Source organism: Anolis carolinensis, chromosome 1 (assembly GCF_035594765.1).
Source record: "Anolis carolinensis isolate JA03-04 chromosome 1, rAnoCar3.1.pri, whole genome shotgun sequence".
NCBI lineage: Eukaryota > Metazoa > Chordata > Lepidosauria > Squamata > Dactyloidae > Anolis > Anolis carolinensis.
Window position 1 is genome coordinate 240,856,568 of NC_085841.1, and position 23,585 is coordinate 240,880,152.

Genomic DNA, 23,585 nt, shown 5'->3' on the forward strand with positions numbered 1-23,585 from the left:
TATTTGCACCTTTAGATTATTGTGTAAAAATGATAAATGACTGATGCGCTAGACTGTTGGGTTTTTAAAACTTTTTTTAGGATGCTGCTATCTAGCAGAGTCTTTTTATCTAGCACAGTGGTTCCCAACCTTTGGGCCTCCAGGTGTTTTGGACTTCAACTCCCAAAAATCCCAGCCAGCTGACCAGCTGTTAGGAAGTGTGGGAGCTGAAGTCCAAAACACCTGGAGGCACAAAGGTTGGGAAAAGCCAGTTTAGGCTATTGGATAAGAATGGAAAGGAGGTCAGGGTATTTGTTACTTCTTGAAGTCAGTTAGCATCTTGGACAGTAGAGGGCAACAATCAGAAATGGGAATTTAAGACATTAAAGTAGCCACTGAGATTTTAGTAGTAAAGAAGAAAGAGGATTAACCTCCGTAGGCCAGGGAGGGGGAATGTGTAACTTTCCAGACCTTATTGGACTGCAACTCCCACAGAGAATGATGTGGGATCATGGGCTGTAGCAGTATAGAAACCTCTGGAGAAGCTTACATTTTCTTTTTCTGATAATTTCTCCCGTATGATTGGTGGAATGTGTTTCCATTTCAGAGCCTGAAGCTGAGGATATTTATGAATCCTACAAGCATTACGACCTAATTACCGCCACCTCATTTTAGCCCGCAGTAAGACCAAAGCTTGGAAAAATTACTTTTTTGGCTGCAACTCCCAGAATCCACCAAACCCTAATCCAATTCATCCAGTCTCCCTTCCTCCAAATAAGGCTTGATCACCACATCAAGGAATAACATTGATCACATCCTCAACTACAAAGGGTTCTAGTTCAATGCAGCTAAACTGCAATATGAAACTGCATTATATGGCAGTATAAATGGTGCCTAAAGGCCCTTCCATACAGGCCCTATATTCCAGGATCCTGGGATATAGGCAGGCCTGTAGCGAGGGGGTGGTTTTAGGGGTTCAAACCCCGCCCGAAATTTTTCAGGTTATAAAAAAAACCTGCTTTACTCATGAATTTTAACTGGTTAACCAAATCCCCATGCTAAGTCTATGAGACACAAAACATTAAGAACCCCTCCAGGCACTATCTCAAACAGATATTGACAGGTTTGTAGCGGGGAAGGGTGTGTGCTAGGGGTTAAACCCCCCCACCCCCCCGAAAAAATTTTCTGGCTACGGCCCTGGATATAGGGCCTGTCTGGAAGGGCCCTAAGAGGTCTTGCTTTGGATCAGTACAAACCTGGGCCTGTGTGTCATGTTACTATCCTGAGCAACATAAAACTTGCCATCCTAGCACTAGGGAAGCACAAACATGATTTCTCTGCAGAGCCATTGTCAGTTGCTGCTTCCCCCTTGTGTGCAAGAAGAAAACAAGAAAATGGTTTCTGACTTTAGGCAGAAAAATGGTTCCAGACAGAACTTTGGCTTCTTTGGCCCAGCCACTTCTACTCCTCCAGGTGTGGTATACGAAGCATATTTCACACCATGTGCGGATACTTTTTAACACACTCCCCTCTACAACAAGTCACCCTAAACACTCTAGATTCCATCTGATCTTGGAAATGAGTAGGATCAGGCCTGGTTAGTGCTTGGATGGAAGAACTCTAGCAAATACCAGGGACTGTAGGTTATATTACAGAGGTAAAGAACTGACAAAATTGCCTAAGAAACCCCTATGAAATTGATGTAAAGGTAAAGGTTTCCCCTGATGTTAAGTCTAGTCGTGACCAACTCTGGGGGTTGGTGCTCATCTACATTTCTAAGCCGAAGAGCTGGCGTTGTCCAGCACTATTTGACAGAGAAGCCTAAAGAACTCCCATTATTCTAGCACATTGAGCCATGGCAGTTGAAGTTCATTAATTCTACATAGTAGATGCATGAAATTCATCTTTCCCCAAAAATATGTGATGGGCTTTAACTGGAGATCCAGCACTAAGCAGGGAGCTGGACACTATGGTCCATGAGGCCACTCCCAAAACTATGTTTCTTATTACTCCCTAATAGTCACAGACTAAAAGCTCCCTCAGTGCAAGACTGATTTTGCAGGAGTGTTTCCCAACAAAGTTCACTCCTGATATGTTCAGTGTGTGTACAATTTGGGGGTTGTAGTCCAGTACGTCATGATGGCACCAAGCTGATGAAGGCAGCTATAAAAGCTTATCTAGGAGGCTGCCCCCAGTGAACTCAATGAGTCAAAATAAACAGAACCAGCTGCATGTGTGTTTGAACAAGAGTGGACAACTTACTCCCTTCCATGTTCTTGTTTACTGCAGATTCAATCAGATCTAAACAGCTTAACCAACTTGGGAGTAGTAGGTCACTCTCTGGTGAGGCGCAGGTTGCCCTGTCCTTTTCTTAAAGAAACAGAATACACAGCTACTTTGCTCTCTTATCTCACTAAAAACCCTTCTGCTGGGCAGTCTAGCAAAAACCAGTGAGTTCCTTCTTTGGCTGCAGAAAAGGATCACAAAGATAATACAAAGTTTTTCTATCGGTCAATTGGTAAGAAAAAAGTATAGATCAGATATCCTTCTCTTTACATATGTTGGTCAAGATCATAGATGGAACAAAGTGGATTCCTAACAAGGGATCCATTGACTTTTCGCCTTTAAGGATTCCATAAACTGGTGCAATTATTTTCTTTTATTTCCTTCTTGTCCCTCAGAACTTTTCAAAGTGAATTCTAAGGTTAACATTTAGGTTTTCTCAAGAGTTCATTGCAAAATTTATTGTTGTTGCTGCTCAAGACTAGCCTGTGTAAAAGGAAGCAGTTTCTAATGCAGGAAAATAAATTGTACACAAAATGTTGAGATATATGTTTATGGCTGGTATCTTGCTGGTGAGCAGACCATTGAATGAATTCTTGAGTCGGCATGTTGGTAAACCCCATTTGTTCAATAGGTCTACTCTATTCATGAATTTGGATGAATGTATTTTTGAGGATGGGATCCATAGCTTTCATCTGATTCTCAAAAGAGTTGATGACCCCTAAAATGTTCAGAATTACTGAGATAAGGAGAGCAGCTGATAGCAGCTCCTGATAGGGCTGAAATGTAAACAGCATTCTAAGCCTTGTGTCACATTTGGAGACTAAGACATTTATTGTGATGTAAGGTTCTTGGATCAAGCAAATGTCATTCAATAAAATGGATCTGTGAAAGTTGGTGTCATAATAAAGCTTTTGCCATAAGTATCTTTGTTGTATTTACTGCCAGAGGCTAACAAAGCAACCCCTTTTGAAATCATTCTTTAGGTGACTTTCTCTTTAAATCCACACTAATCCTTGGGCACAGACTCTTTCCATACAGTTGCTACCTTTTTTCTTCACAGGGTCTCCTGTACTTTTGACAGCTAAATAGTGTTGGAGGAAATAGCAACAGATTCAACTCCTCATATTAAAGTAGCAGGGTGCGATTCTGGAGAAATCTCAGATAGTGGGGGGATGCAACCCCTGTGGAATATAACTGTTAAATGGTATGGGAGACCCTCTGGGAAAAAATGTGACATTTAGAATTTACAAAGTTTGTTGTAATCCAAGAAAGTGAATGCCACAATAAGCTGAAGTGTTTAAGGTAATGCTAGGCTTTTTTCTGTGTCTGATTAATCTAGCTGGCTCATATCAATTCAGTTGAAAAGGCGAATAATGTGTTTGGTTTGGTATTACAAAGCACAAATGGCTATTTCATAAATTATACTTGAACAAGCCAAGGATTGTCACTGCAGGACAGTGAACTTTCGCTCTCCAGCTTTTACTGGACTATAACTCACATAATCCCTGACAAATTCACCTATCAGGATGGTGTTGATGGGAGTTTTAATCTGGGAACTTCTCAGAAAAATAAGGAGTTGCAGCCAATCTCTAGATTTAAGTGTATTTTTTATTTAAAAAAGCAAGTAATCAAGTGCCTGTTTGTCACAACCACACTTTTATATTTTACTAACATAGTTTAAAACAGTAGTGGGCTCTCATGTAGCTCTCCAGATATTATTGGATTATAACTTCCATCAGTTCTGGCCAGCATAGCTAGTATAAAAAGGCTATCTCAGTACAGAAAAGAAAGATGGAAACGTACTAAATCAGTCTATTTCTCAGAAATGCATTCTTTGTGTGTTCCATATGTTTGAGAGTGGATTTAGCCCTTGTGTTGTCTTTGTGAGCAGCTCTTTACCTTTGTGGTTTCCTGGCACTGCTACCTGTCCTTGATTCAAATCTGTGTGTTTTTGTCTTTATAGGCTGAGTAACTAGGAACCTTTGCATCTTTACTTAGTGGCAAGTGCTACTGATTTCAATGGATTTACTTCCAAGTGTCAACTGGATTGCAGCCTGCATTATAGAAAACATTGGTGAAAAATGAGAATTTGAAGAGGAAAAATTCTGCTCTGGAGATACTGAATTGTAAATAGCTGTTGGCAGGTTTTTGCTGCATCTTATTCTGCTGCTTGGACAGAAGCAAGAAAGGATTTTTTTCCCCTATAATGATGTATTGTGAAAGGACCCTAATCTTTGATCATTCCAATTTAGTATGAGAAAGGCAGTGTGGCCTAGTGGTTAGAGCAGTGGATATTGGTTGGACTTTGGATATCCAAGTTCTACCTGTTGAGTCAGCAAACTCACTGGGTGACTTTGGCCGAGTAATCTCTCTCCATGCCCTAAGCTTCCTCATAGCTTTGTTTTGAGAATAAAATGAAGAGGGAGGGAGGCATACATGATTATGACTCATGGGTTTTTGGAGGAAAGGGGGAGGAAAGGGACGGCATACAGGGAGCGTACCACCCCCCTGCTAAGCCAGCTCCACTGGCTGCCGACATGCTACCGAGCCCAATTCAAAGTGCTGGTCTTGACCTATAAAGCCCTAAACGGTTCTGGCCCAATTTACTTATCCGAACATATCTCCTCATATGAACCAGCTAGATCCCTAAGATCATCTGGAGAGGCCCTGCTCTCGGTCCCACCTGCCTCGCAGGCGCGGCTGGTGGGAACGAGGGACAGGGTCTTCTCGGTGGTGGCTCCCCGGCTGTGGAACACCCTCCCCACAAATATCCGACAAGCCCCAACTCTTCTGGGTTTCAGAAAGGCTGTGAAAACATGGCTGTGTGCACAAGCTTTTAACGAGTAATATGATAACGTCAACATGGTCCGATTGAAGGCTGAAGCATGAGGTTTTTAGACAAATGGTGTCAAGGACAGAACGCCACAAGGTTCAAGATAACAGAGTTTATTGGATTACAGAACTCAAAAATGCCCGTAAAATACAAGGGCCAGGCAGTATTAGCCTTTAGGAGCAAAAAGGGGCAAGGAAAAACATTCAAAAGATAAACCGGATTAAACCGGAGTTTAATCCGGGTAAAAACAAACTGCTTGCTTCAGCCTGGGGATAAACAAAACAAAAGCCGAGGAACAAAAGATACAAAAGAATGCAACTAATTGGCAGCAGATTCCTCTCTGCTGCCAACACTGTGCTTAGAGTAACTTGCGTCGCTCCCACACACACAGCAGACAGGATTTCCAACACGAACAGATCAGCCAAGGATTGTAGCAGTAGAGTAGACCCAGTTCCTTTCCGTAGATCAAAGCCAGAAGCAGACGTTTGTAGATTCCAAGTCCAAGAAGGGGGGAAGACAAGCCGTGGTCAGTTCAGTCCGAGTTTTCAAAACAGGAGATGGCGTCCGTCAAGAAGACGACGGAAGGTCAAGCTAATAAGAGTAAGCACAGGTTTGCACAAACAAATGCCCACACAATTCCTCCCGCCGTCTGACCCTGAATTCCAAAACAACTTACGTCTCAGCACAGGAAAACACACCAGTCTTCAGGAAAGCGTCCCACACAGATCCCAAGCGTTCGTCCAGATTACCTTGCCCAACGCAATTTGCAATTGCTCCCAAGCCCCATTTTATGCCAGTTACAAATCCTCATCACTGTCAGCTGTCCTCCTTAACCCGGGCGTTTCCTCATCACTTTCCTCATCAGAGCTGGAACACCTCTGACTACGCCCCACAGCATCTCCAGCTGTGGATCCCGTCCCATCCCTCCAGCTAAGCCATGGGTCTAATCCTGAAGGTCCCCATTCATCTTCTATCCCATCATGACCAGTGGCACCCAATTCCTCCCTTACCCGAGTCCAATCCATCTCATCCTCCTCCGAGCTAACCAGCCCCTCCTCCATTCTCTCCGTAAACCCCTCAAAAGACTCTTCGTCAGATGGTGCTGCAAAAATGTCTCGCAGTCTTTTTCTTTCTCGCTCCTCGAGAGTATCTGACTCTCGAGGAGTCTTACGCCCACGTCTGTCAGTAACAGAGCCATGAGGCTCAATCATAACACTATCCCCTCTCACAAAGGCCTCCTCCCCCGATGGCGGAGAAGTGGCAGTGATACCCTCCGCTATAGCACCACGACGACTAGAGGTATCTAGTTTCAACAGCGAACGATGAAAGACTGGATGGACCTTTAAACTAGACGGTAAACGCAAACGAAACGCAACGGAAGAAATCTTTTTAACGATAGGAAAGGGACCCAAATATCGCGGCGCAAACTTTCCCCCAGCCTGTTTAATATGTTTGGAAGATAACCACACCAAATCCCCTTCTTCCAACTCCTCCCCTGCCTGCCTGTGGCGGTCAGCCTGAGTCTTTTGCGTTGCCTTAGCTTCCAACAGTAAGCGACGGGCAACATCATGCAATGCAGCCATTTCCGAAGAGCGGTACACAGGGTCCGAAGAGACCACATTGGTCGACGGCGCCACACCTCCCCGTGGGTGAAAACCATAAGTTAGCTCAAATGGCGTATGCTGACTAGACGTGTGCACCGCATTATTGTAAGCGAACTCCGCCACCGGTAACCACTTCACCCAAGCCGTGGGTTGATCTAAACAAAAACAACGCAAATACTGCTCTAAGAGCCCATTAACCCGTTCCGACTGTCCATCCGTCTGCAGATGAAAGGCTGAAGAAACGTTTAACTTAGTCCCTAAGCACTCATGGAAATGTTTCCAAAAGCGTGACACAAATTGCGGAGCCCTATCTGAAATAATCACCTCGGGTGCTCCGTGCAAACGATAGATGTGCTTAGTAAATAGTAAGGCCAACGTAGGGGCCGCCGGAATGGTTGAACAAGGAATAAAATGAGCCAGTTTGCTAAATAAATCCACCACCACCCAAATACAAGTATAACCCCCAGACTTAGGCAAATCTGAAATAAAATCCATGGAAATGATTTGCCATGGCCTCTCCGGAACAGGTAGAGACGACAGCAACCCTCTAGGGCGCCCAACAGGCGTCTTACTCTGCTGGCAAACAGCGCAGCTGTCACAAAAGCGCAGAATGTCTTGCCGCATCTTTGGCCACCAGTAGCTCCTGGTGATAAGCTGTACGGTCTTGAACCTGCCAAAGTGCCCAGCCATGGGTTCGTCATGGTGGGCTCTAATCACCTCCAACCTGAGGGCCCCCACTGGTACGTAGACCTGCCCCCTGCGTACCAATACTCCGTCTTGATCTTGTAGATGCGGCAGTATTGTACGGTTACCTGCTGATAGCAGCATCAGTTGCTCCTGAGTCCACACATCATCCCTCTGAGCCTCAAGGATCTGGTCATGTAACCCAAGCTCATTATCTACAACACATAGAGAGGCAGTAGGCAAGATGGTCTGACATACTACCTGCTCATTGGTCTTAAACTCCGGCTTGCGGGATAAAGCATCGGCCCGCAAGTTTGCCTTCCCCTCCACGAACTGCACCTTGAAGTTAAACCTGGAGAAAAACAAAGCCCATCGGATTTGACGCTGGTTTAACTTCTTTGCTGTTTGTAAGTGCTCTAAATTCTTGTGATCAGATCTGACCACGATCTGGTGCCGTGCCCCTTCAAGCCAGTGCCGCCACACCTCAAACGCCACCTTAATCGCCAACAACTCCTTCTCCCATATGGTATAGTTCTGCTCGAAGGGTGTTAGTTGCCGCGAGTAAAATCCACAGGGACGCAAGGTCCCTGAGGAATCCTTCTGAGACAATACAGCCCCCAATGCGTAGCTAGAAGCGTCCGCTTCTACCACGAACGGTTTGTCAACATCAGGATGTGTTAGTATGTTGTCCGATTGAAAACTAGACTTAAGTTGTAGAAACGCATCGTGAGCTTCCCGCCCCCACACAAATGGCTGTTTCTTACGCAGGAGCTGCGTCAAAGGTACCGTGAGCTTTGCAAAATTCGGAATAAACTCCCGGTAGTAATTAGCGAAACCTAAGAACCTTTGTACATCCTTCTTAGTCTTTAGCTCCTGCCATGAGTTAACGGCGTCGACCTTATGTGGATCCATTTTAAGTTCCCTACCTGACACTACATGACCTAGGAACTCCACTTCAGGCACATGAAAGACGCACTTGGAAGCCTTGGCGAAAAGCCCATTAGCCCGCAGACGGTGCAGAACCTGCTTGACATGTTGACGATGTTCTTTCTCGTCCTTAGAAAAAATCAAGATATCATCCAAATAAATCACTAAAAATTGGTCAATTAGGTCCCTGAACACATCGTTCATGAACCTCTGGAAGACCGCAGGAGCGTTGCAAAGTCCGAAAGGCATGACTCGGAACTCGTGGCATCCGAAACACGTGTTAAATGCCGTCTTCCATTCATCCCCTTCCCGTATACGGATTAAGTTATATGCCCCCCGCAGGTCAAGCTTGGTAAAAACCTTAGCCCCTTGCACCCTTGATAATAGTTCCGAGATTAAAGGTAACGGGTACCTATCCCGAATGGTGTATTTGTTTAGGATCCGATAGTCGCAGACCAGCCTAAGTTCCCCAGTCTTTTTGGCTACAAAGAATACTGGTGCCGCAGTTGGAGAGCTAGATGGGCGAATAAACCCCTTGGCTAAATTTTCATCTAGAAACTCCCTCAAAGCTTGCCTTTCCGGTACAGTCAAGGCATACAGCCTTCCTGCTGGCAATTTCGCACCTTCTGCTAACTTGATGGCGCAATCATATGGCCTGTGCGGTGGTAATTTGTCTGCTTCTCTTTTACAAAATACATCAGAGAACTCCCCATACTCAGCAGGCACTCCCTCCATATCAGATTGAGTAACATTCAGAGTGCAACAATCCTGCCTCTTTAAGGTCACTCTACGTGTCGCCCAATCTACTTGTGGGTTTACTACAGCTAGCCAATCCATCCCCAGGATCACATCATATCTAGGCAAACTCGTAATATCCCACACAAACGTTCCCGTTACTCCCTGCACCTCCCACATTACTGCTGAGGTTTCATGGTTAACCACCCCAGTCTCCAGCAGTCTCCCATCTGCTCCTTCCACCCACACGTCGCATGCCTTGCGCACTCTAGGAATGCCATGCTTCTTAGCAAACTCAATATCTACATAAGAGACCGTAGCCCCTGAGTCCAGCAGTGCCAAAGTAGAAACAAGTTCCCTTCCCCCAACAGATAATGTAATGGGTACGAAAACATGCTTCCTCCCCTCAGTTGACTGCTTGAGGAGCCCTAGTGCGTTGGACTCACGTCGCACTAGGGCTGGCCTTTTCCCGAAAGCTGAGAAGGTTTCACATTACAGTTTTTGGCAAAATGCCCCGCATTCCCACAGTACAAACACAACCCCAGCTGCCTCCTACGGCTCCTTTCCTCTGTAGACAGCTTTTTAAAGACCCCAAGCTCCATAGGCTCTTCCCCCATCACCACAGGTGCCCTGGTAATATGCATGGGTGGCGCACACATTGCTTTCGAGTGTTTACGAGCCTCGAACCTTGCGTCTAAACGCAGCACCTTAGCTACTAAGGCGTCCCAATTTTCAGCCGGCTCCAAGCGTGCTAATTCATCCTGGAGCATATCACTTAGCCCGGCAGTAAATAAAAGCATGAATGCATTTTCCCCCCAATCCAGCTGGTGGCGATACAAGTTAAACTTATTTAAGTAATCCAAAACAGTCCCCTTTCCCTGTTTCAACCGATACAGAGCCCACCCAGCATTCTCCGTGCGGAGAGGATCCCCAAAAGTGTCAGTTAATAACTTTTTGAAATTATTCAAATTGTCCTTGACTGGGTCATTTCCCAAAATTAAATTAGTGGCCCATTGTCCTGCGGGACCGGTCAACAAACTCAAAATAAATGCCACCTTGCTAGTGTCTGTAGGAAAAGCATGAGCACTGAGCTGGGAAAAATAAAGCTCCACTTGTGCCAAAAAGGTTGGCAACTTGCACCTGGTTCCGTCAAAGCGTTCAGGAGTCAAAACATGTCCTTTCACAGCATGAGCTGCTTGGCTGACGGTAAAAGCCGTTTGTAATTGGTCAAATTTGGCCCTTAACTCCTCCATCGTCTTCCTGACGGGTTTATTGCTGCAATAAACTTTTTATGGGCGTTGGGCAATCTGTCAAGGACAGAACGCCACAAGGTTCAAGATAACAGAGTTTATTGGATTACAGAACTCAAAAATGCCCGTAAAATACAAGGGCCAGGCAGTATTAGCCTTTAGGAGCAAAAAGGGGCAAGGAAAAACATTCAAAAGATAAACCGGATTAAACCGGAGTTTAATCCGGGTAAAAACAAACTGCTTGCTTCAGCCTGGGGATAAACAAAACAAAAGCCGAGGAACAAAAGATACAAAAGAATGCAACTAATTGGCAGCAGATTCCTCTCTGCTGCCAACACTGTGCTTAGAGTAACTTGCGTCGCTCCCACACACACAGCAGACAGGATTTCCAACACGAACAGATCAGCCAAGGATTGTAGCAGTAGAGTAGACCCAGTTCCTTTCCGTAGATCAAAGCCAGAAGCAGACGTTTGTAGATTCCAAGTCCAAGAAGGGGGGAAGACAAGCCGTGGTCAGTTCAGTCCGAGTTTTCAAAACAGGAGATGGCGTCCGTCAAGAAGACGACGGAAGGTCAAGCTAATAAGAGTAAGCACAGGTTTGCACAAACAAATGCCCACACAATTCCTCCCGCCGTCTGACCCTGAATTCCAAAACAACTTACGTCTCAGCACAGGAAAACACACCAGTCTTCAGGAAAGCGTCCCACACAGATCCCAAGCGTTCGTCCAGATTACCTTGCCCAACGCAATTTGCAATTGCTCCCAAGCCCCATTTTATGCCAGTTACAAATCCTCATCACTGTCAGCTGTCCTCCTTAACCCGGGCGTTTCCTCATCACTTTCCTCATCAGAGCTGGAACACCTCTGACTACGCCCCACAGCATCTCCAGCTGTGGATCCCGTCCCATCCCTCCAGCTAAGCCATGGGTCTAATCCTGAAGGTCCCCATTCATCTTCTATCCCATCATGACCAGTGGCACCCAATTCCTCCCTTACCCGAGTCCAATCCATCTCATCCTCCTCCGAGCTAACCAGCCCCTCCTCCATTCTCTCCGTAAACCCCTCAAAAGACTCTTCGTCAGATGGTGCTGCAAAAATGTCTCGCAGTCTTTTTCTTTCTCGCTCCTCGAGAGTATCTGACTCTCGAGGAGTCTTACGCCCACGTCTGTCAGTAACAGAGCCATGAGGCTCAATCATAACAAATGGATCTAATTTACTTATGTTTTAATTTTTATAATGTATTTTAATGATGTATTTTTATAGTTTTAATTGATTATATGTACTGTTTTTTGTTTTATTATTATGTTCTTGGCATTAAATGTTGCCAACTGTGTAAGCCGCCCTGAGTCCCCCCGGGTGAGAAGGGCGGGGTATAAATTCTGGAAATAAATAAATAAATAAATATACATGTAATCAATAGGGTAAAGGTTTTCCCCCACATTAAGTCTAGTTGTATCCGACTCTAGGGGTTGGTGCTCATCTCCATTTCTAAACCGAAGAGCCAGCATTGTCCATAGACACCTCCAAGATCATGCGGCTGGCATGGCTGCATGGAGCGCCCTTACCTTCCCGCCGGAGTGGTACCTATTGATCTACTCACATTTGCATGTTTTTGAACTGCTAGGTTTGAACCACCAACCTTTTGGTCGGTAAGTTCAGCACCTCAGCACCTTAACTCACTGCGCCATTGGGGATACAATAATTAATAATTTTAAGAGAGATCTGTATGAACTCCCTTTATGTGAAGCAAGCAACTCCAGACTTTGTATTAACAAACATTTGTTGTTGTCTGTCCCTTAAAGTCAATTCCAGCTTATGGCAGCTCTGCTCTTGGTTTTTTTTATGTCAGGATTAGAGCGTCAGATATTTGCCTTCCATTGAGATTGAGAATATATGACTTGACCAAGATCACCTGATGGATTTCTGTGATTGAGAAGGAATTCAAACCTGGGTCTTCCAGTGTCCTCATCCAGCTTCCTAGTAAAAATAGCACAACTCACTTTCGGCAAGAAAGATCTTTGTAGCCCAGACTTTCCTTGTCCCTGACAAGTCAGTTAATTCTTTCTTTTGGGGCAGGGAAACATCCCATCATATTAATAGCTCAGTGGGACATAGTTCAACAGCAGTTTGATCACCTCAAATGATGATTGTAAAGACAAGCCAGAGAAAAATGGCTCTAGTATGTGCAGTGTTATTTGATGCAACTGGCTGCAAATTGAGTAATGTCTGCAGTGAATCTGCACTGTTTCTTGAGTCAAAAATACATAGTGGTCATCCAAGTGTGACTTACACTTTCCATCATATAGTACAGATTCCAGTATTCTCTTGTTTTGTTATTGTTTTTAATCAGAAGATCTGAGCTGTTCCATCTTGCCTTTTTCAGCCATCAAAGCATGTTGACATTAAAAAAAAAGCTTGTCAACTAGTTTAAACCAGTTCAAGAAGCTGTACTTTTCGGAGCGTATTCCTGGAATTGCTTAACTGAAGTAGCATCTCAGATATCTGAACATGACCTTTTCAGGCACATTCATTGCTGATTGCTATATGCGTCTAACACATGGCAGAATTCACTTTAAAACGTATCTTTTCTTGGAGCGATATAACCTGTTTTGAAAATGTGCACACTTTTGATTTTCGCAGAATTCTCCCTCAGATGGATTTATGCTGTCAAATGTGTATTTTGTGTATGTTAGCATGTCAGCTTAGGTTTGTCAAGTCGGAATTAAAATATCTCCTTTATACTTAATTTTTCACACAACAAATATTTTTGTGCCATATTTCCTAAAGCAATAATAATAATGCACTATTATAATTGTATATTTATATTACATGCAATATTACTAATAATATTGCAATATAGTCGTATAGAACAATATAATAATATATAATGCTTATATTGTGCTTATATTGTGCTATACTAATAATATAATATATTGTATGTATAGATAACTTGCAATCTGCCCTGAGTCCCCTTCAGGGTGAGAAGGCCGGGATATACATTTTGCTAATAAATAAACAAAGTGCTATGAATTAGGGGGTTTCCCTGAATGAGTAATCAATAAACAGGTCACTGAAAAAAGTCCCAGCTGTTGAACTAGGAATACTTATTACCTGCTTCATTTTTACCGTGTCATTAAGTTAATGAAGACATGAAATTATTTGATCACCATGAAATCTATAGAGGGGTCATTTTATTACTTACCTTGCTGAAATTTATATTCATGTTTGTTTCTGAGAAATGAATGCAGAATACATGGCCCTCCAGACACTGCTGGACTGCAGCATCCATCATCCTTTCCCATTGATAACATGTGGCAATGGGAGTTTGTAGTCCCACAAGACCCAAAGGACCACATGTTCCAAGTCCTCTTCTAAGAAACAGAGTATTGAACATATTGAGATATGCTGTGGATACTGATATCAAATGAACATCATGAAAGTCAAAGCCATTGAGAAGCAGAAGCATACCATAAACACTGGTGGCAGGCCAAAACTTGCTGTAAGATTATACAGTACGTGCCCTGGGAGGTCAGCAAGGGCCTATTCCCAATTGTGCAAAGACCAAATGCTGTGCAGTTATCCAGCCACAGCTGCTTGTTGCGAAATGTATTCCATGATGATGTAGACGCATGCAAACTAAGTCAAAGTGTGCAGGATCTTCTGTCTCTGAGCTCTCAATTTGGAAAGAAATCTGGCACCTCAAAACTGAGAGTTATAGGCAAGGATTTGGAAAGCAATTACTCCAGAATGTTGCCTGGGAGCATTGTGGAGTCTCCTTCTTTGGGGGTTTTTTAAGCAGAGGCTGGATGGCTATCTGTAGGGAGTGGTTTGATTCCTGTATGGCAGGTTCCTGTATGGCAGGGGGTTGGACTGGATGTCCCTCGTAGTCTCTTCTACCCCTGCGATACAAACAAGCACTTGATAAACAATGGTATAGTCAGCCCTCCACACCCACAGATTCAGCCACCTGTGATTTCAAGATCCCCCCTTGAAAAAAATCCCAAAAACAAACCTTGATTTTGCTCTTTTATGTAAGAGACACAATTTTACTACACCACTGTAGTAAATTGAACTTGCACATCCATGGATTTTGTATCTACACGGGTTCCTGGAACCAAACCCCAAGGGCCGATTGTTTAGTTAAATTCCATCACACTATCTAGAAAATGCTATGCATATAACTATCTTCTCAAGAGAAAGGCAACTTCATGTGTATCTGTAGCCGTGAAGAAAGAAAATGAGATTGCATGAGAGATTATTCAAAATCATGGGATGATTTCAGTGGGGGAAGGAACAGCCTTTCTTGAATTGAAATTGAGGGAGGAACACGAAGGAATGAAGCCATAAAGACATTTTGGAAACAAGCATCTATAGTTAAGTTTCAAGGAAGCTCCAAGGCAAGGAGAGGGGATTTTTTTGGTAGGGAGGAAGTGGTAGGAAAGGTAGGACAGTGAAGAGAACCAAGAAAAATGAAGTAAAAGCAGCTTGTTGTTTATTTTTTCAGTTGTTTCCGACTCTTTGTGACCTCATGGACCAGCCCATGCCGGAACTCCCTGTCAGCCCTCGCCACCCCCAGCTCCTTCAAGGTCAAGCCAGTCACTTCAAGGATAACATCCATCCATCTTCCCCTTGGTCGGCCCCTCTTCCTTTTTTCTTCCATTTTTTTCCTGCACCATTCTCTTCTCCAAGCTTTCCTGTCTTCTCATTATGTGGCCAAAGTACTTCATTTTGCCTCTAATATCCTTCCCTCTAGTGAGCAGCCGGGCATTATTTCCTGGAGTATAAATAGTTTGATCTCATTGCAATCAAAGGCACTCTCAGAATTTTCCTATAACACCACAGTTTAAAAGCGTCTATCTTCCTTCGCTCAGCCTTCTTTATGGTCCAGCTCTCACATAGGTTACTACAGGGAATACTATTGCTTTAACTCTGCGGACCTTCGTTGCCAGTGTGATGCCTCTGCTCTTCACTATTTTATCAAGGATGGTCATTGCTCTCCTCCCAAGAAGGAAATGTCTTCTGATTTCCTAACTGCAGTCTACATCTGCAGTAATCTTTGTGCCTAGAAATACAAAGTCTGTCACTGCCTCCACGTTTTCTCCCTCTATTTGTCAGTTATCAATCAGTCTGCTTGCCATAATCTTGGGTTTTTCTGTTTAACTGCAACCCAGCTTTGTACTTTCTTCTTTCACCTTGGTGATAAGGCTCCTCAGCTCCTCCTCGCTTTCAGCCATCAAAGTGGTATCATCTGCATATCTAAGGTTGTTAAGCAGCTTAAGAGGGGGAAAATAAGAAACATTGCTGGAATCAGAAAAACAAGAAAAGAAAGAACTGGTTTAAGTGAAAAATTGGCAGGGAAAAGGAAGGAAAGGATGTTAGTGTTAAGGCTTATCTCAGTTTATCGGAGTTGTTTTCCAGGTGCTAAAATATTCAAGAAAGTGAATGAATGTGTGGGAAGGAGAAAGATAGCTCTCCAGCAAAGAAGGGGGGGGGGTCTTTTGGATTGAAGTTGTTGTTTCCGACTATGTCTCTTAAAATCCAGTTTGGGTGCTTCTTTTTGTCACTCCTCTTACACAAGGGAGGTGGATTCTGAGTGTTAAGACAACAAGATAAAGAACAGGAAAAGGCTCCCACTTTCTCTGGGAATACCTTGGCCATAGCCAGGGGCTGACTTCACAGACAAGGGTTCTGTGACCGTCTGAAACAAAGGTGCCAGGAAACAGGAAAGGAAAGACAGTTGTGTATCTTTAAGTTAATCAAGCCTGGTTTTAAAAAATGTCTCTTGTAGCTTCACCCCTTAAGGCAAGGTAACTTGCAGGAATTTGCAGCTGAGGAGGGAAAAGATTTAAGAGGCAAAAGATTTAAGAGGCAACAGAAACCCAGGGTAGTGTAGTAGTTAGAGCACTGGACAACAACCAGCTTTCCAGTAAAGGTGCTTGTTTTCGTGGCCTTTCATAGTCTGATCGGTCCTTTCTGATCATTGTCAGGAGTAGAATTTGTTGTTATTATGTGACTTCTAGTAGACTCTGACTTATGGCAGATGTATCATAGACTTTTCTTGTCAAAATTTAGTCATAGGAGGCTAGTTAATGCCTTCCTCTGAATGTAGCCTAAAGCACCTGGTATACCCTCCACTATGAGTAGGCCAGATTGTTTAGACTTAGAATCAAGCAGGATTGGGATACACATCAGGGCCAAGCATACAGTTTGTTTTTTTTTGCCAGGTTCCAGGATGCCTGTTTCAGCATGGAGGTGAGTGTGCTGAAACACATGGCAAGCACTAGGTGAATGCTGGCTTTGAGCATATGTGGGCATCATGACAATACAACTAAAGGAGACCTTTGTTGTTGTGTGCCTTCAAGTCACTTCTGATGAATAGTGACCTTAAGGGGAACCTATCACAGGAGGTTTGCCTTTGCTGTCTTCTGAGGCTGAGAGAATGTGACATCCCGAAGGTCACATAGTGGGTTTCCATGGTTGAGACAAAATTTAAACTCTGTTTTTCAGAGTCATAGTCCCACACTGAAACTGGTATATGATACTAGTTCAAACCTGACTGAAGAACTTGATGGGGCCTTTCATGATTGTTGATCCCCAAGTCTTTGTGAGACAATTTGGTGGGTTGGGAGATCAGATGATTATTTTGCTTTGTTTCTGTTCTTGCATGGTAGGGAACATAAATGAGTACCTATATGAGTGCCTTTTTGTTTGATGCAATGGGATTCATACTACAAGAGTTGATCTATTCTGGAGAGAGAGTCCATCAGCTTGGACCTGAGTTGCTATCAATATCTGACAGCTACAGCTAGGTTTTCTTTAGATCTTTCCAGGAGTGAGAGTGGTATATTTGCATTTCTGATCAGATGCAGCTCTGGGCTGAAACAGTACAAACAAAGCAATACAAAATGAATGCAAACACAACTACTATTGTTGGGCACCTCCTATGACAAAATTATTTTCCCCTCTAAATGAGATTAAAGGTCTTGTCCTGTTACAGTCTGTCACCCGAGTGGTATTCTTTCCAAGCCTTGGACTCAGAGGCTGAAACCAGGATGGTGGCCACTACTTGTTACATATCATATTATATAAGGCTCTCTCTTTGCAGACAATTTAGAGTGACTTCACTCAACCAGGGTTTTGGTTTTTTTTGGCTTGGTTTTGTTTGTTTTTGACTACAACGTCCACAAGCCAATTCTCAAACATTTTATGTGAGCTAAAAATATGTAGGGCACTGGTCTGGGGACATCTGGTTTGGGTGTTTCAGCTAGTACACACAGCAGCTATCTGCCTGATGAATGGATCTCAATGGAGAGCTCATTTTGATTACCCCTATTTTGACTAATTTGCTCTGACGACTTGTCTGCTCCTGAGCTCAGTCCAAGGCTCTGAGTTAACCTTTAAACCTTTAAAGCCGTATAATACGCTAGGGCCCATATACCTTAGGATATGTCTGCTTCACCATCAAAGGAACACAACCAAGCTCGGAGGGGATGTCGAGAAAGAGACAGGAAGTGCAGGTTAACTTCCTAGAGAAATACTAGTTGAGTATCCCTTATCCAAAATGATAGGGAAGTGTTTTGTTTTGTTGGGTTTTTTTTGTAATTAGAATACCTCTACTTGTTTATATGTTTGGGTATAAGGTGTCTTATGGGATCCTTGTGTAAACATGAAATTCATTTGTTTCCTATACATCTTATACACATAGATAGGGGTAATTTGTTCTTTTAATAATTTAATAATTTTGCACATTGAACCATCGGAAAGCAAAACTGTCACTATCTCAGCTATCCATGTGGACAATTGTGATTTTGGAAATGTTGGATTTCTGGATAAGGGATGCTCAACCTGGTTTTGGATATTAGGGGGGGGGGGTGATATGGGATTTGGTGTCAAACTTGTGATCCTCCAGGTGTTTTTTGACTTCAGCTCCCAAAATTCCTGGCCATTGGACAAGCTGGCAAAGGCTTCTGGGATTTGGAGGCCCAAACATCTGCAGGTACACAAGTTTGACATTTACATTGTGGACTTAATGCAGCTTGACATTATTTCAATTGCCATGGCTCTATGATATGGACTACTGGGAGTTGAAGTTTGGTTAGAAACCAGCGGTTTTTAGGCAGAGAAGTCTAAAGCCCTTGTGAAATTACAACTCCCAGGATTCACTAGCATTGTGCTATGACCGTTAAAGTGGTATTTTTATTCATTGTGTCATAAGTGAACTGAGGGTACAGTTGTAATGTATTTAAAAACACAAACAAAATTTAAAACTTGGCATTATACTAAATGTCCTTTGACTAGTAGCTGGCCACTTGGAGTGCCTCTGGTGTTGCTATAAGAAGGTCCACCATTGTGCATTGGCAGGGCTCAGACTACATCGCCCTCTTCTCCACATTCACATGTTGTGAACTTCACTTTGTGGCCCCATATCTTAAGGTTGGGTCTGCATCTCGTGGTCCCAGAGCGCAGTCTGTTCAGTGCCTTCCAAGTCACTCAGTCTTCTGTGTGCCCAGAAGGGAGTCTCTTATTCAGTATCAGCCATGGCTTGAGATTCCGGGTTTTAGCCTGCCACTTTTGGACTCTCGCTTGCTGAGGTGTTCCTGTGAGTATCTCTGTAGATCTTAGAAAATTATTTCATGATTTAACGCATTGGCATGCTGGCTGATATCCAAACAGGGGATGGTCCAGAGATGTCACTGCCTTGGTCCTTTCATTATTGGCTGCTACTTTTGAGCCCCAACCCTTTTGAGTTTTAGAAAAGCCCTGAAAACATGGCTATGTGCCCAGGCTTTCGATGATTAAATGATAAAGACGACCCGGACTGATTTATGGCTACAGCACAAGGATTTTGGATGAATGGATTTTTAGCCAAATGTTTTATATTTTTATATTGTTTTAATTGTTATAATTGGATTTTCATTGCTATGTTTTAATTATGTGTGGGCATCAAATTGTGCCAATTCTGTATGCTGCCCTGAGTCCCTTCGGGTGAGAAGGGTGGGATATAAATGTTGGAAATAATAATAATAATACTTCCCGATGGATGTCAGGTGGTGCAATGTCAGCTAAACAGTATAATATCTCCAGTGGTGTGGGGCATAGACATCCTGTGATAATGCGGCATGTCTCATTAAGAGCCACATCCACTGATTTAATGTGGTGAGATATGTTCTGCACTGATACACTGACTTCATGACATCTGAGGACATTTTGCTTGTTAAGGACCTAGACCAGTGCTTCTCAACTGGTGGGTCCCAAGATGTTCTGATCTACAACTCCCAGAAATCCCAGCCAGTTTACCAGCAGTTAGGATTTCTGGGAGTTGAAGGCCAAAACATTTTGGGACCCCAGGTTGAGAAACCATAAGAACAGACAAGCATCTTGGGCTCTGAGGATTACCTGGGAAGGCATCTCACTGGAGCAGTGGTTCTCAACCTGTGGGTCCCCGGATGTTTTGTCCTTCAACTCCCATAAGTCCTAACAGTTGGTAAACTGGCTGGGATTTCTGGGAGTTGTAGACCGAGGGCCTCAGGTTGAGAACCAGTGCCTTAAGGTGAAAAGCACACGTCTGTGTTTTAGATGGGTTATTAATCAGCTGGTTTCCCCTGTAATCGTAAGTTAAAGTGGTGTCAAACTGCATTCCTTCAACAGGTGCTCCCTAGAACTTCCTCAACTCCCTTGGATTTTCCTCTCCTGGAAACGGCATCAACAGAAGCCTAGATACGTGGAACCCAACTGTGACTCGGAACCAAGGCAGTCTGCGCATGCCCGGGGAAGCACGCGCAGCCCTGCCCAAGAAGACCGTCCAGGTGGTTGCAATGAAAGCTCTGGATGGGAAGCAGCCGGTAAAGAAGGCGCTGCCACCGCCGCGTTCTCTTCGGAGGTGCCTCCTCCCTCCCCCTCTTCCGGAGAGAATGGTTTCGCCCTCGGGAAAGCCGGCCTGGCTGCTCCGAACCCGAAGGCGAGGGTGAGAGCTTCCACATGGAACTGGGGGGAGGGGGGCTTCCTTGGCGGCGATTGGCCGAAGGGGGAAGAGCCTCGCGTCGGGATTGGCTGCTCGCAGCGGAGGGGGAACGAGGCCGGGGCTGCGTTCGGCGCGGCCGCCAGTGAGTCGAGCGGCGGCGTCGAGAGCGGAGGTGGGCGCTGGTTTGTCCGCTCGAGAGCCCATGGCGTGTGGCTGAGGAGGAGGAGGAGGAGCAGCCCGGCGCGAAAGAGGAGCAGCAGCCGCCTCCTCTGCTGCCGCCGCCGCCGCGATGGGGACGGTGCTGTCGCTTTCCCCCAGCGCCCCTGGGAAGGGCGGCGGTGGTAGCGGCGGGGTCTTGCCGGAGAAGGCGGCCCCGTCGCGGTCGCACGGCAAAGGCGAGAGCCGCCTCAAGCGGCCCGGGGTGCTCATCTCGGCCCTGACGTGGAAGCGGCTGGTGGCGGCCTCGGCGAAGAAGAAGAAGAGCGCCAAGAAGGTGACGCCCAAGCCGGGCTGCGGGGACCCGCTGGTGCAGCAGCGCAACCGCGAGAACGCGCGCCAGGCGGAGGGGGCCAAGCCGGGCCCGTTGGCCGTGCCCGTGCCCACCGTCCCGGGACCCGAGGCAGGCGGCAAGGCCCCGCCCCCCGCCCCGCCGCCGCCCCCGCCCCTCCCGTTGCCCGGCAACCGCGCCGCCCCGCCCCCCTCGCCCTCCCCGCGTCGGGTGGTGGTCCAGGCCTCGACGGGGGAGCTGCTCCGCTGCCTGGGCGACTTCGTCTGCCGGCGCTGCTACCGCCTCAAGGAGCTGAGCCCCGGGGAGCCCGTGGGCTGGTTCCGCAGCGTGGACCGCTCGCTCCTGCTCCAGGGCTGGCAGGACCAGGGCTTCATCACGCCCGCCAACCTGGTCTTCGTGTACCTGCTCTGCCGGGAGTCGCTGCAGGGCGACCAGATCGGCAGCCCCGCCGAGCTGCAGGCCGCCTTCCTCACCTGCCTCTACCTGGCCTACTCCTACATGGGCAACGAGATCTCCTACCCGCTCAAGCCCTTCCTGGTCGAGGGCGACAAGGAGCGCTTCTGGGACCGCTGCCTGGCCATCATCCAGGGCCTCAGCGCCAAGATGCTGCGCATCAACGCCGACCCACACTTCTTCACCCAGGTCTTCCAGGACCTCAAGAATGAGGGGGAGGCAGGACACGCCAAGGACAGCTCCTCCTCGGGCCCCAAGCACTGGACTATCAGCCTGGACCGCTAGGCAGGGCCTCTGCCTCCGGGTCCACCAAGAATTGGCCTCTAGGCCTGGACCGCCAAGCTCAAGGTCCACCAAGCATTGGACTACAAGCCTGGACGGCTAAGGAGAGGCCCCCAAGCTCCGGGGCCACCAAGTGCTCAACTACAAGCGTGGACCTCTAAGGAGCCCCTTGAGGCCCTCTCTGCATTCCCCCCAAACCTCACCGCCAAAGGCCACCCTTCCCATATGCTTTGTGCTTCTCCTGGCTTTTCTCAGCCCTGAGGGACCGGAGGAGGGGGGTCACAATTAGGACTTGTCCTTTAGTCCTGCCACAAAACAGGTGGGGGTTTCTTCCCCCAAAATGAGTCCTCCGTGGGTTGTCTTGCAAAGGGAAGCGAGGCTTGATCCAGACCCCCTTTCTCTCTCTCTGCACTCCATTCCCCAAGTCACTTGATTTCTGCTGGAGGGACTGGAGGAGAGGGTCACAATTAGGACAGGTCCTGTAGTCCTGCCACAACACAGGTGGGGGTTTCTTCCCCCAAAGCGAGCCTCCCGTGGGTTGCCTTGTACAGGGGAGCGAGGCTTGATCCAGACCCCCTTTCTCTCTCTGCACACTCCATTCCCCAAGCCACTCCCCAAATTACATCAAGCCTTTCTCACAACTGCGGCATCTGAATAGTTTGGGGTGGAGGGGAGCAGAGGAGAAAGTCTGGCTCGTGGGGTGCTGTATCCCTTTGGCTGTGGGCAGGAGCGGTCCTTCCTCTTCCTTGGCCGGCCTTGTCTCTTGAGTGGGGCACTGGCAGAGGAGACCCCGTGATTGTAGATGTGACCTAAAAGACAGGGAGGGGTGGCTTATTTCCCCATTTTTCCTCCCAATGCAGAGATTCCCGAAACTGTCCTCGGGGCCCAACCTGAGGCATAATTTATTGACAAGGTTCTTCCTTGTTCAGGAGAACGCCGTTTGCTGTGACCTTGCCTGTCGAAAACCCTGCTGGTGAATCCCTCTCTGTGGCTCACAGAACAGCCGGGGCATTTCAGTCTTGCAATTTCTTCCTTGCCTCCCTCCCTCCCTTTCTCTTTCTCTCTCTTTCCCCAGCCTCCCTTATGAAGCAACAATTCCTGCATGTATTTGTCCTTCCTGCTGTTGGTGGCTCTGCCATAGTGGTTGTTCTGCAAAGTGGATGATGGTCATAGACAAATGTCTCCATCACTGCAAACCCAATGCCTCTTTCATGATTTCTTTCCTTGTTTGACTCGGCACTTGGGGCAGGGAAGGCAGGTGGGTTGGGGGGGGAGGGAGGGGGTTTGAAAGAAGTGTGTCTGTCGTCCACGCTTCGATGAAGTGCTGCGGGGAAAGCTGTGTTGCTGCTATTCTTCCATGTCCCTTCTCTGACCTGTTCTTTCCTCCTCTCATCTCCCTCCCTCCCATCTGAAGCAGAGGCTTGGAGCTATCCGTGGTGCTAGCCTCTTCCACTGACTTACATTTGCACATTCTCAAAGCTTAAGGGGTGAAAAAAAAAACCCAAGCCGTCTCATGGTGTTTGAATGTAAAATAGAACAATGTCTGACTTAACAGGATGTTTGTGCCAATGTTGCTCAAATGTACAATAACATATTGTTTTATATTGTATATTTAAAAAGAGATAAAAAATAATGAGTCGAAGTGGACCTTTGGAATCCTCTGATCATTTCAGAACTACAGGGTGGGGGTGCGGAAGATTGCATTGGGAAGGAAGGAAGGAAGGAAGGCAGGCAATTCACATTGGGGGTTTACGGTCAAGCATGGATGATGCATTAGTCCTTGGCTGATGATTTCCTAAATGGTTGTCTTGGCAGGAGATCTCAGACTTGCTAATGGGATTTGATATCGAACTGCGAGCCATCTTCTTCCAGAGCCTTTTAAAATGAGGACATATTCTGTGCCATCTTGAGATTTGGCCCTACTAAATCTCAGACTAAACGATCTATTTTTAATGTAATGTAAATGTGTGTCTGTACATTTGCATGTTGTAAATTAACATTTTTACAAATTTATAAAAGGATACATGTGCTCATCGGCTGCTTTGTTGCTGCCAAAGAGATAAAGAATTGCAAATGAAACACTC

General features: G+C 45.9%; 1 protein-coding gene across 1 annotated transcript; it reads left to right on the forward strand.

Annotated features, from left to right (window-relative positions):
- Window positions 1–20,142: 20,142 nt before the first annotated feature.
- Window positions 20,143–23,148, forward strand: cdk5r2 (cyclin dependent kinase 5 regulatory subunit 2). Its single transcript, XM_008110521.3, has one exon. It carries the CDS (start codon window positions 20,548–20,550, stop codon window positions 21,502–21,504), a length of 957 nt encoding a protein of 318 aa, XP_008108728.2. The 5' UTR covers window positions 20,143–20,547; the 3' UTR covers window positions 21,505–23,148.
- Window positions 23,149–23,585: the final 437 nt, after the last annotated feature.

What these genes read in the sequence shown, in the direction of transcription:
- cdk5r2 (XM_008110521.3), top strand. Translation starts at nt 20,548, where the DNA reads ATGGGGACGGTGCTGTCGCTTTCCCCCAGCGCCCCTGGGAAGGGCGGC.